Source organism: Prionailurus viverrinus, chromosome A1 (genome assembly GCF_022837055.1).
Source record: "Prionailurus viverrinus isolate Anna chromosome A1, UM_Priviv_1.0, whole genome shotgun sequence".
Taxonomy (NCBI): domain Eukaryota; kingdom Metazoa; phylum Chordata; class Mammalia; order Carnivora; family Felidae; genus Prionailurus; species Prionailurus viverrinus.
The window spans coordinates 142,462,362-142,476,708 of NC_062561.1; the positions used below are offsets into that span (position 1 = coordinate 142,462,362).

At 34.6% G+C, this 14,347-nt stretch overlaps 1 protein-coding gene across 1 annotated transcript in view; it reads right to left on the reverse strand.

The window, feature by feature from the left end:
* Positions 1-321: 321 nt before the first annotated feature.
* TBCA (tubulin folding cofactor A) overlaps positions 322-14,347 on the reverse strand; it is a 77,678-nt gene continuing 63,652 nt past the window's right edge. Inside the window, exons 3-4 of the mRNA XM_047870701.1 lie at positions 2,715-2,801; positions 322-623 (exon numbers count right to left, since the gene is read on the reverse strand). Coding sequence (XP_047726657.1) covers positions 543-623; positions 2,715-2,801 — 168 coding nt within the window. The 3' untranslated portion in view covers positions 322-542. The remainder of the gene's footprint in view (positions 624-2,714; positions 2,802-14,347) is intronic.

Sequence of the window (14,347 nt, forward strand, 5' to 3'; positions counted from 1 at the left end):
TTTGTATAAATCTATCTTTCTGGGAAAAGACTTAAATGTTTCCATTGGTTAACAGTAATGGAAATGCTAGACTTTGACTATGAAAGCATAAATATGTGAGGCCTTATCCACAGAGAGCTTTCTTTTGAAGGAATTGTACCCTATTTAGAATAAACTGTTCAAAATTTGGATTTTTAACTAAAAAAAAAAGGTATCTTATTTTTAACTGAATCCATATTTATGAAGCAAAATACTTAGACTTCAAAGAGAACCTGACAGATTTTAATTCTCTGTTAAAAATGTCTATGATTTAATGATAAAAGGTTAATTAAAAATATGGTGTAAAGTATGATATAAACAATTTTATTAGACGAATTCATTTATTTGACACATTAAATTAGGCAAAGAAAAATATATGCAACTGCATAAAAAGAATCACATTCTCCTACTACTTGAACATACAGCAGTGGTCAAAAATAATGAATTGTGGAATGGATCCCAAGATTTAATGAAAAAAAAAAAAAACAAAAAACAAAAAACCAAACACCCTGTACAGAAAAACTTCAGGCTTCTAACTTCACTGAATCCAATACTAAGCGTGCTTCCTTATATTCCTCAGCTTCTTCCAAGTCTTTTTCACTCTCCTGAAATGAAATATAATAAAAATTAGATTTCTCCTTCTCAGCTTTAGTCCTTTGTGATTTCCTCAAATATTATAAACCAACAATATAAAAATCTCAAAAATTAACACAAAAATGATTCCAATCCCCATCTAAATATTGTTTAATTTCAAAGATTTCCCATGTTCTTTCTTCCTTTATAGTTAAGAGAAGAAAAATAGGTTTGGTTTTGTTTCACTACATAGCATTCTCACAGAGTAAGTGAAAAACACGGTCATCTACAGCTACTGGCATTAAAGAATTAAATAAAAACCTCAAAAAAATTAACACAAAATTTTATTCTCATTTTGTCAACATGTCACTATACAAAAGGATTATGAGTGGACTAAAAAAAAAAAAATGATGGTTTACTAAAATGTTACATATATAAAAACATTCAGACCAAATTAATCTTCCAACCACTCACAACGACCAAGAAGGCTAGTGGTGTCACACCAGAGTTAAGTATCATCTTCAAATTAGAAAACTGAACTGTCCGCTTATTAATGAGTATTATATGTTGTACTACAAGGAAACAAAGTACTAACATCTTTTATTTTTTGACTGAGTGAATCTTTTCTTGATACTTTATACATAAAGCTCTTGCTAATATTATTATGCTAAGAGATAAGTGAAATAATATCATTTAAGTCATTTTGCATGTTTGATTTGTACTTAAGTAAAGCTATGGTTAGTTATTCATGTCAGGTCAATATAAGTTGGGAGCTGTACAAATAGTTATAGAGCAGAGGGAACAGGTATGTGTGTTTATTTAATATGAAAATTTAAAGCAAAAGGAGTAAGAATTTGCTTAACTCAGACTGCAGGTAAGAATTTCTTAAACCTCTACATGACACCTAAACATGTCTTTATTCTCTGTTGGTAAATATAAGCTCTTTGAGGGTAGAAATATTGTTGGATACATCCATATACACAAATATATCATCCAAAGACAGTGTAATTTTTTCAAGCAACTTATATTACTTTTTTAGCTGCTATATTCATGAGAGAAAAAAAACATTTAAATTGTCAGAAAATACAAATGGTGCTTCTGTCTCAAGGAGTATTTTAATATAGTAATTATTTTCTGCTTTCATCTATCTTTTATTTTAAAACCACAGCTTTACTTTTGTCTGTTAAGGAGAATTACCCTGCCTTTAAAAAGTTCCTATAGATAAATATGGAGTTCTGTGTCAAAATTAAAGTAAAATGTAAACACCTCTCTTTTTGTTTTTTCTTGCAGAGTTAGTCCTAATATTATTTGGGTAGGAAAACAAATGTCATTCTTTTTCAAAGAATACGTATGATCATCTCTCACCATACTTTTGTTATGTAAGGGACAATTATAAATCAGGAGAAAGCTATGTAGCAAGGTGATATTAGCTCAAGAAATAGAAACGTAAAATGAGATTAGTAAAGGAAATGTTAGAATTCATCAAATTATCATCAAACAGCAATAACAATTGTCTTGAATACAGTATTATTCAGTTATCTTTATTAAGAAAGAAATGAGGACTTTTAATTATTCTTAGAATCCTTTATAAAATGATTCTGCCACTGTATCACAAAGCATTTACACTATCAAGTACGATAACAGTGTTATCCAAGGACTGCCTATATTACAAGGCTTTTTTTCCCTCTCAAATGGATTTAGGTTTGACTCTAAAAGAATTCTAGATCTTTTTAAATATTCATTTGAAACATTTGGATCTTTCAAAATTTTAAATAGTCTACTTATCACTAAAAATGTGCCAAAAAAGACCTTTATGTATGAAAACTAAATAATTCAAGATATTGCTGGACAATGTTAGTGCCATGAATATCTACCATGGTAACTCAAATATATTTAATTAACTAAGTTTAAACAGAATAAACATGTTAGATATAGTACTTCCACTGGAGGCATAATTTAAAACACAATTTAATCTCTATCAATTGTTTTAAAATATACTGGTATACAGGACAAGTGAACAAAATAGTTCCCAACTAGTTGACAGTGTTGAATACTAAGATTTGGCCTTCCATGCATTGGACTGAAAGAATTTTTAAACAGAATACAGAGAATTTTTTACTTACTAATAACTGCAGAAGATCACTATATGCAGCTTCCAACCTGCGCTGGCAATCTGGGATCATCATCCGGGACTCTTGAAGGATCTCTGCCTATAATGAAAATCTCTGTGAGACACGCAGAGATGGTAGAACTTATGTGTTTAGTTTATGCCTCTGTAAATATCTAAAACGATTGAGAGGAATCAGGAAAAAATTACAGGTATGTTATACAGTTCGATACTTTAAATTGTGATTATAAGAAGTCAGAAAGAATGACTATCATACTGTAAAATATTCAGAGTACAAGTTTTTGATCATTTGGTAATCACCTTCTCATACTAGGTGAAAATTAGCTGGAAAAGCTTTTCATAGAGCATTTATTTAAAAAGGCCATTTAAAATAAACTATTTTTCCTGCTGTCACAAAGCACCTTTATCCAAAATGGGATCAGCTGGTTATATAAATATCTCCTGCATCTTCCGAGTAATAAAGAAAAACACTGTTCAGATAATATCACATGGAGATAATTACTGCATGAAAAAAGTTATTGAGTTATTGATCACATCGTGTGCACACTGCAGGAGGTTCTCACTGAAAGACAGAGGTAAAGAAAAATGAAAAGCAAAGACCAGCAGGTTCATATTTTTGATGCTTATCATGCATAAAAAGTTATTACTTATCCTTGTGCTTCATTTTAGGAGAGAGATTATTCTCCCCATGCAGTTTGAGCCAAATTACCAACCTGGCACCCCTCTGAATCTGAACTTTTGCCTATTCCTCTTGAAGACAGACACAACAGAATTAAACACAAGAATATTTATTCTCGTGGATATTTCTGGACTTAAAATATAGCATTCAAAGCTGGACTGTAAAATATTGAATCATAAAAGAAAAAAATCAAATCATTCACTGAGAAACCAATCAACAGGAAGGTAAATAAATTAGTGTCAGATGTTGGCCCTCAAATAGGTCTGTTTCCTAAGGTGGTAGGAAGCTTTATCTCCTTAAACTATTCTCAGAAAGAAACAGATCATTTAAACATTTATTTCCAAAAAGTAGTGTTTGGACAAATACCTTTGGTTAAATGGGTACAAATCCTGAACTTTTCCTAATAAGCTTTCTTACCTAGCTCATCTAAAATAAAAAGGAAAGACATTATATTTTAATACAAACTTAAATAACTCCAAGTACCTTCTTCCTTTTCCCCAATGGTTTTGTTATAGCTCTCACACTATAAACAAAAATCAGAATCATAATACACAAGGATGCTCTCTGTCCACATCTATTTTTTCAGGTGAAAACCTACTGTTGAACTTGTAATTCTTTTGCTAACGAGACACTGCTGAAAACTTCAGACAGAGGATCATGACTTTACTTCACTGCTCATCATACTATACCCTGAAATGTAATCACTGCCTTTAAATTATCTTATGTATCTGGTTAATTTGAATACATGTGAAAAATCAGTGACAGGCACATTTCACTGGATACATGATTCGTATTTCTTCCTTATGGACCTGCTTTGAGAATAGCTTATATTAATTAAACAAGGTGAAATGAATATAAACAGTAAGGTCAAAAACACAGCAAGTAGAAATGTTTTTACTTGTAAAAAATTTTTTTGAAAACTTTAGTATAGTATTGTCAATGAAATAAGCTTCAAGCAATGTGGCCCTCAAAAAATTCTATTATTATTCTATGCATTATTACAGAGCAAGAATCCTCAATTAATCTATCAAAACAGAACTCTGACGTAACTAGAGCCAAAGATCAGACTCTCCCATATACCAGCCCCAATTCATTTAAATAAGCTTAATGTATGTCTATAGGATGCCAGGGACGAGGGATATAAAAATGAAAAGAGGGGCGCCTGGGTGGAGCAGTCGGTTAAGCCTCCGACTTCAGCCAGGTCACGATCTCGCGGTCCGGGAGTTCGAGCCCCGCGTCAGGCTCTGGGCTGATGGCTCAGAGCCTGGAGCCCGTTTCCGATTCTGTGTCTCCCTCTCTCTCTGCCCCTCCCCCATTCATGCTCTGTCTCTCTCTGTCCCAAAAATAAATAAACGTTGAAAAAAAAAATTAAAAAAAAAAAAAAGAAAAGAGAAGGTCTCTGTCCTCCATTCCAGTAGAGGAGCATGAACATGAAAATAAACACTTGACACAGCTTCAAGAAGACCATGCCACTGGGAGCCAAAGGCATACAGTACACTGATGACTATGATGTGGAATCCATAAACCACATCTTTATCAAGGCCATAAATCATGTACTTTACCTTGTAACAATGAATTACAACTGTCAGGAATAATTTTAAAAGACCATATATAAGGTGTGATTATATAGTAAAGACACCCTTCAAAATACCTGAACTAAACTAAATGAGTATTATCTTTCAAAATGTTCCCTTAGGAAGGGGTCACTCAAATGAATGGTACCTCTGTTTAAAATATCTGAATAAACTCTCAGTTTTTTCTAATGCTGACTAGGACAAGACTGAGGCTAAGTCAGGATCTTGGCACAGATTGGGACGAAGGGGAGGTATGTAAGGAGTCTTAGGGAACACAACAGGATGTGGTTGTACTTATGTCTTACTGTTTTTAAAACAAGTTGTGATTTTGGGGTATCATAATGGAAGTTAGTCAGGTAAAATGGAAGTCTGGGGAGGCTTAGCAACTCTCAGATTATAAAAATGAATATATTACTAAACTAAAGTTGAATCAATTTCCTTTATAATCAAATGTAGATAAGTTGGAGAGGGAAAGGAAAAGCCGTAATTGGCAGATTTTCATTTTTTCAGAAAGAACAGTTCCATGAAAGAATCTGGCCAATGTCAAGTTCTTTTGCTATTGCTCAATTGACAGAAGATTTCTAGCTTCTTTAATGATCCATTCACCCAGGGCTGGCTATACCTAAAATAATCTATAGGCACTCTAATTTTGGTATACTGGCTGTCTCTGGAACCAATGGTAACTACATTAGTTTGCCAAACTGGGCTTTAGGGTAGTTCAGAGGTGACTGTAACAATCGTTAAGTCTCCTTTTACATGGAGGTAAAATGGTAACGTGCTAATAAACATGTTAAGAAATCCATCTGACTTTTAAAAGAGACAGAAAGAGAAAAGTGTAACTACGTAAGGTGATGCATATGTTAAGGACCTTGGTTATGGTGGATATTTTACAATGTATAAATTTATCAAATCATCAAACTGCACACTGTAAATATATACAATTTTAAACTGTCCGCTATACCTCAATATAGACGGGAGAAAGACATAAAGATGGCCTCCAATGATCCTGCTCTTGTGCAGTCGCCTCCCACACTACATTTGGGCTGGGCCTGTGACCAAAGGAATATGGCAGAAATGGCCTTCTGGAACCTAAGACCAGCTTCCACGTGGGCTTCTTGAAAAGCTTATTTTTAGGAAATCCTTCTCTCAGGACCCAGTTGTCATGCTGTAAGAAGTGGAGGAAGGAAGGGAGGGAGGGAGGAAGGAGGAAGGAAGGATTTTAACTTGTGTTTTGTGGTTACTGATGAATGACTAAGGATATGCAATGAATTCCATGAATAAAAAATAATCTGGGCCTGGGGCGCCTGGGTGGCTCAGTTAAGTGTCCAACTCTTGATTTTGGCTCAAGTCATGATCTCATGATTCGTGAGTTCATTCTCAAGTCAGGCTTTGTGCTGACAGTGTGGAGCCTGCTTGGCATTTTCTCTCTCTCCCTCTCTCTCTGCCCTTACCCTGCTTGCACTCTCTCTCTCTCAAAATAAATAAATAAACATAAAAAATAATAATAATCTGGGCCTTAATCCCTAAGGTGTCAGTGATTACTTTAAAAATAAATGGTCTAAATCCACCAGCTCAAAGACAGAGATTCAGAGACTGGGCCAACTCAACTATATACTGCCCACAAGAAACTCACTTCAAACAAAATCAAACAGAGTTTCAAAATAAAAGGATGGAAAAGAATGTTATCAGGCAAACATTAAAAAGACAGAAAAAGCAGGAGTGGCGATATTAATACTGCTTCAGAGCAAAAAAATAAATGTTAGAGACAAAGAGGGATGTTACATAATAATAAAATGATTAACAAGAAAAAAAATACCTAAATGTGTATGTACTAACAACAGAGCTTCAAAATACATAACACAAAAACTGATAAAGCTAAAAGGAGAGAGACAAATCCACACATATACCCAGGGATTTTAACACCTCACTCTTAGCAATTGGTAGAAGTACTAAAACAAAAAAATCAGCAAAGATATAAAAAAAAAAAACAACAACACCATCAATGAACAAGATCTAACTGACATTTATAGAACACTCTATCTAAGAAAGAAAAATACAAATACTTTTCAAGCACCCATGAAACATTCATCATAGTATACCATAACCGGGGTCAAACAACAACAAAACAAACAAAAATCTCAACAAATTTAAATTAAAAGAACTGAAATAACACATAGTGCATGTATGACTATAATGAAATAAAATTAAAAACCAATAATAAAAATAAGCAGGGAAATCTTTAAACCACTTAGAAATTAAACAACATAGTTGTAAATAACCAAAGAGTCAATAAGGAAGTCTCAAAAGAAACAGAGAAATACACAGATAAATGATAATGAAAATATAACCTATCAAATGTTGTAGGATTAAGTTATAGCAATGCCAAGAGGGAAATTTATAGCAGTAAATGCTTATGTTAGGAAAAAGGAAAGATCTCAATTTAAAAATCTAAGCTCTTACTTCAGGAACCTACAAAAAGAAGCACAAAATAAACCCTAAACAAGAAGAGGGAAATAATAAAAATAAGATCAGAAATCAAAGAAATTAGAAATAAAAAAAACCAACAGAGACAATCTAGGAAACAAACAGCTGAGTTTTTAAAAAAACTGGTAAATCTCCAGTAAAACTGACAAACATAAAGTGAGAAGGCACAAATCACTAATATCATTAACAAAACAGATCATATCTCTACATATCTTGCAACCGTTAAAGGAAAAAAAATTCACAATTTTATAATCCTGTTCATAATGATCATGAATTAACAACTTAGGAGAAATGAACCAATCCCTTGAAAACTACAGACCACCAAAACTGAAATGATAACCTGAATATTTCTACAATCATGAAAGGAATTGAATTTTAATTTTTTTTTTTACATTTATTTATTTTTGAGAGAGACAGAGCACAAGTGGGGGAGGGGCAGAAAGAGAAGGTGACACACAATCCAAAGCAGGCTCCAGGCTCCGAGCTGCCAGCACAGAGCCCGATGCGGGGCCCGAACTCACAAACTGCGAGATCATGACCTGAGCCGAACTCAGACGCTTAACTGACTGAGCCACCCAGGCATCCCAGGAATTGAATTTTAATAAAAAAGAAACAGAACTCTTCAAACCTAGATAGTTCCACTGGGCGATTTTATCAAATATTTAAAGAAGAATTAACACTAACTTTACACAAATACTTTAAGAAAAGAGAAGAGGGAATATTTTCCAGCCAATTTTATGAGATGAGAATTAACTTGATACCAGAAACAGACAAAAGCAGTATAAAAAAAGCAAACTGCAGACCATAAACTTTGATACAAAAATCCTCAACAAAGCATTAGCAAACAGAATCCACCAATATATGAAAACAATTATACACCACAATCAAGTGAATAAGCAGGTATACAAGGCTGGTTCAACATTTAAAAATCAATCCATGTAATCCACAATATCAATAGGCCAAAGAAGAAAACTCACATGGTTTTATCACATGATACAGAAAAAGCCTTTGACAAAACCCAACACCCATTCATGATAAAAATGCTCAGCAAAGTAGGAATACAGAACTTCCTCAACTTGAAAAACACTATTTACAAAAAACGTACAGCTAACATTACACTTATGGCAAAAGACTGAATGCTATCTCCTTAAGATTAGAAACAAATGGAGATGTCCATTCTGACCACTCTCATTCAACACAATACTGTAAGTCTTAGCCAGAGCAATCAGGTAAGAAAAAGAAGTAAGACATACAGATTGAAAAGAAATAAAACTGCTTCTACTTACAAATGACATGATTGTGTCTGTAGAAAACCAGAAGGAATACACAAAAAAATCTTAGAAACGAGATAGCTCAGTAATGTCACAGGTTACAAGATCAATACACAAAAAACTGAATGTACTTCCATATTGGATAACAAAATACTATATGTGGAAACCAAAACTAAAAACAATACTATTTATATTTTCAAACAAAATGAAATACTCAGGTAGAAATCTAACAAAACTTCCAGGATCTATATGTTGAAAATTATGAAATGCTGATGAAAGAAGTAGGACCTAAATAAACTGTAAGACTTCTCATGTTCACTGACTGGAAGACCTGACATAGTAAGGATGTCAATTCTCTTCAAACTGATATACAGGTTTAATGCAATTCCTATCAAAACTTAGCAAGGTGTTCTATAGACCTAGACAAATTTACAATTTTTATGGAAAGGCACAGGAAGTAGAAAAGCTAAAACAAGCCAAAAAAAAAAAAAAAAAAAAAAGGAGGAGGAGGAGGAAGTGAGAGGATTCACTCTTCCACAATTAAAGCTTACTCTATAGCTAAAGTAACCAAGACAGGGTGGTATTTGTAAACGAATAGGTTAATGGATAAACCACAGGTTAATGGATCAAAAGAGAATCCCAAAACAGACCCACACAAATATGTCCAATGGCTTTTTGACAAAGGTACAAAAGTAATTCAAAGAGGGAAGGATAACGTTTTCAACAAATACTGCTGGAGCAACCAGTCACCTATAGGCAAAAAGATGAACCTCAAACTAAACCTCACACCTTATATAAAAATTAACTCAAAACTGATCAAACCTTTTTTTATTTTTTTAAAAATTTTTTAAATGTTTCTTTATTTTTGAGGCAGAGAGAGACAGCATGAATGGGGGAGGGGCAGAAAGAGAGGGAGACACAGAATCCGAAACAGGCTCCAGGCTCTGAGCTGTCAGCACAGAGCCTGACGCGGGGCTCGAACCCACAAACCGTGAGATCATGACCTGAGCTGAAGTCGGACGCTTAACCGACTGAGCCACCCAGGCGCCCCAAAACTGATCACACCTTAAAGGATAGACATAAAACCACAAAACTTTTAGACAAAAAATAGAAAATCTTTGGGACTTAGGACTAAACAAAGAGGCCTTAGACTTGAGACCAAAAATATAATTCACAAAAGAAAGCATTAGCCATAAATTAGATGTTCTCAAAATTAAAAACTGTTGCTCAGTGAAAGACCTTGTTAACAGGCTAAAAAGACAAATTACAGACTAAGAAAATATTTCCAAGCCACATATCCAACAAAGGGCATTTACCTAGAATATACAAAGAACTCTCAAAACTTAAAAGTAGAAAAAGCATCTAATTAAAAAGTGAGAACAGACATTTCACTAAAGAGAATATATAGACACAAATAAGCAAAAGATATTCAACATTATAGTTGTTAGTAAATCGAAACTAAAAGCACAATTAGATATCATTACACATCTATCATGTAGGTGACAGCTATACGCTAAAATAAAAAAGTGGTAACACCAAATGCTGGTGAGGATGTGGAAAAATCAAATCATTCACACATCTCTGGTGGGAATGTAATATAGTACAGCCACTTTGGAAGAGTTTGGCAGTTTTCTTTAAAAAAAAAATGTACTAATACAACACAGCAATTTCTTGGGTATTTATCCCAGAAAAAATGAAAATTTATGTTCATGCAAAAACGGTCTACAAATGTTCATAGCAGCCTTTTTCATAACAGCCCAGAGCTGGAAACAGTCCAAATGTCCTTCAGTGGTTACACCTATGATACCATGGAATACCTGGAATACTGCTCAGCAATCATAAGAAACAAAGTTGATAGACTCTATGACTTTAGTGGACCTCAAGGAATTATTTTCCTCAAGGAAAAAGCCAATTTCAAAAGATTACATACTGTATGATCCTTCAAACAGTATTAATTACTTAGGATTTAGGGGTGGAGGTCAGGGACTACAAAGAAGTAGCACAGACAATCTTGTGATGGAATAGTTTTCCATCTTGATTGTGGTTGTAGTTATACACACCACATGTGACAGAATTGTATCGGACTATATACAAACACACACACACAAATGAGTACATGTGTAACAGGTGAAATATAAGTAAGGTCTGTGGTGCATTTCATGGTCTGGATATTATAATTATACAAGATACCATTACTAACAATGCAGCAGCCATAGTGAAGGGTATATGTGACTTCCCTGAACATTTATTGCAATTTCCTGTGAATCTATAACAAAACACAAAACAAGTGTACATTTATAAACTTGAGTATAGGTAACAAGAGGCAATAAAATTTTCTTGCATCAGTGGAAGCTATTTTGAATATTTTTGTTATTGATAAAAGAAATATGGTGTTTCTTGCAGAATCAATCTTGTGAAAGACACTTCATCAAATTCCTCTTTTCGACTGAAGCTTCCTATTATTTTCCACATATTTGAGGAAAAAAATTCTCCATTTTAGGAAAAAGAAACATCCAATTATGAATGTTTAACTCATGTTTCAAGTAAATCACAAAACAATGTGTGTGCATCTTTCTCAAAAAGACACATTTACAACTCTGCAATTATATGTAGTAACTATAAATCCTTGTTGGAAAAATTGTACCCGTTTGGTTTTTTTAATATTACTTCTGGAAAATAGGAGGAGTCATGCCTCAGGTAAAATAACAGGGATGCATGTTTGATTACCACTGCTAATCATTTCTGCTCCAAGATAGGTTTAAAAAAACAAAAGACCAGAATACCTTCACTATTTGAGGGCAAAATCCTCTGCATCCATCCCTAATTTAGATGAGATGAGTAGAGAAGAAGAGGGATATGGTGAGCAGAGGACCAAAATCAATTTGGGCAATATCTGAAGGTTGCGTTACACTGTTCAGCCAGAAAAGATGAATTCTTTGACTGACTGGTATTTTGGCCTCTTAGCAACCGTCTTCTGCCTAGTTACTTATTTTACAAAAACCAAAATTAGGCCTAGTCCAGGAAAGTCCAATTTGGACAACCAATTACAGGTAAGAAGTTTGGTAGGGACTGACATTATAAATGCGTGTTATTAAGATAGTTCCGGTTCAGAAGATCCAGGATAGCCAGAGCAAAATGGATCCAAATGACAAAAGAGCCAAAGTAGTGAGAAGTGGCTAAGGAGAGTATTTAGCTCAGAACTACAGTGAGACGAGTAGAGAACCCACAAAACACAGCACTTGGCTTCCTTGATATTTTCTACGAGGGGCATAGCAGATGTAAAGAAACTACTACCGACATTAAAGTCGTAGGCAAACAGGAATAAAGCAGTGCTTCGGGCAATGCAACTCCCACTGCATATAAAAAAACCATGAATCTCTGACCACCGTATAGCTAAACTAGGGAAAGGAAATTGAGAAAAGCATGTAGCTTGAGTTAAAGACAAGGTTTCATCAAACAAATAAAATTGCAGTTGACAACTGTATACACTGCAGGTTGATAATCGCAGTAAACAGAAAGACTTACTGTTCTGTAATTAGATACGGGATGGTATTTTTGAATGTAAGTGTGAAGTGGACTAGGAACCTAAGAAATGACTGCTGTGAAATAACCATGACTGCTGTGACAAAGTAGAGAATTTTGACATGGCTGAATGTAGATAGGATTTTTAAACAAAAAATTTTCCCCTTTTTATAACTTCCCCTTTTTATGTAGTCAATGATAATGTAGTAAGAGGCTAATACTTTTAAATAACAATTAGAACCCAGGATTCAATGAAGAGTTAATCCTTACCTATAAAGCAGTAACTTTAATGAAAGATGATCAATATATACATAGTAAAACAAATTCTGTGATAATCTGTGACATTTGTAGAATTTTATTTAGAAAGACAACATATTTATTCTTCACTTCAGTAACTTACAACTCCTAGTTATACAGCTATGTTTTAATACGTTACTGGTGATTAAAAGAATAGGGCAAAGAAAAAACTAAGTGAGGTCAATACCTACGCAACTGGAAAAATAAGCCTTATTTCAAGAGAAGAAGGACGTGAATGAAATGAAGGTATATACTACATCACACTATTTCTTATTAGATGTTGGAAAACGATACAGGGCATTAAAGTGAGAGAGGTACAAGAGTGATACAAACATTTACAGAAGTACATACTTCAAAAGCATTTAACCATCATAATTTTAAGAATCAAAAAGTTATATTCCACATATAAATCCTTATGAAGAGCAGTTATATCCTAAAGGTCAGTATATTGGGGGACATATTACATCTATAAATCTGTTTACAAATCCTCCCTTAATTTATGAGTGTCTTATACAAAAATGTCCTCTGCTTTACCACACACAGAGGAAGGCAGGCTCTCCCAGAAGCTCAAAAATTAAAAAGGTTTTCTTCCTGGATGTTTTAAATGACACTGTGTTCCTTTTGCACCACAGATAGCAACTGCCTGCAGAAAAATACATTTTAAGTGATTTAACACTGCTGAATTAAGTCTGGGTTGAGTGTTCGCTATTATAATTTGTAACATAATTTGTATGATAAAAGCCACTGTGATTGCACTGTGTTCTAATTTTAAAAAGAAGTCTTAAGATACAATCTGCATAAGCTTGTTTATATTCTTTTTTTTTAAATTTATTTATTTTGAGAGAGAGAGAGCAGGGTAGGGGCAGAGAGAGAGAGAGGTGGGGGGAGGGCGGCGAGGAGACAAAGAATGCCAAGCGGGCTCTGCCCTGTTAGCAAAGAGGCCAATACAGGCCTGGAACTTACAAACTGCAAGATCATGACCTGAGCCAAAATCAAGAGTCTGATGCTTAACCAACTGAGCCATCCAGGCGCCCCTATACTCTTCTTTTTCTTAGTGTCATCTGGATTTTATTCTATGTGCACTGCACAATGGATTTTAAGTAAAGGAGAAAAAGATCTGATGTACCATTTTGAAGTTTATTTGTTTTGAGAGAAAGAATGCAAGCTGGGGGGGGGGGGGGGCAGAAAAAGAATCCCAAGTAGGCTCTACACTCAGTGCAGAGCCCAACATGGTTCTTGATTTCACAGCCTGAGCTGATACCAAGAGTCGAATGCTTAACCGACTGAGCCACTCAGGCGCCCCTGATGTACTATTTTAAAGAGATCAATCTGGCTGCTGTGGTGGGAGGGAATGGAGGTGTCAAAGAGACAAAGATGTATGCCAACTAGGAGGCTTTTGCAATAGCGTGCACAAAAGATGATAGTGAACACGATTAGGGGTGGTGGCAGAAGGCAAAGAAATGGAATAAGAAACAGGACTTGCTTATATTAGCTGTGATTATTAGAGAGAGAGAGAAGCACCAGGAAGAGACCCACTAAATTTTTGGCTTTAGGTATTGGGATGACTGGAGGTATCATTTACTGAAAGGGGATAATAAGAGAAGGAACGGCTTTTTGTTTGGGGAAGGTGGGTTAGTTTAAGTGAAGACCAAGATTTTACTGATTTATTTTATTTTATTTTATTTTATTTTAGAGAGAGAGCAAGTGAGCAGGGGAGAAGGGTGGGGGGGAGGGAAAGAGGGAGAGAGGAGAGAGGGAGAGAGGGGGAGAGGGAGGGAGGGAGTGAGAGAGAGAGACAGAG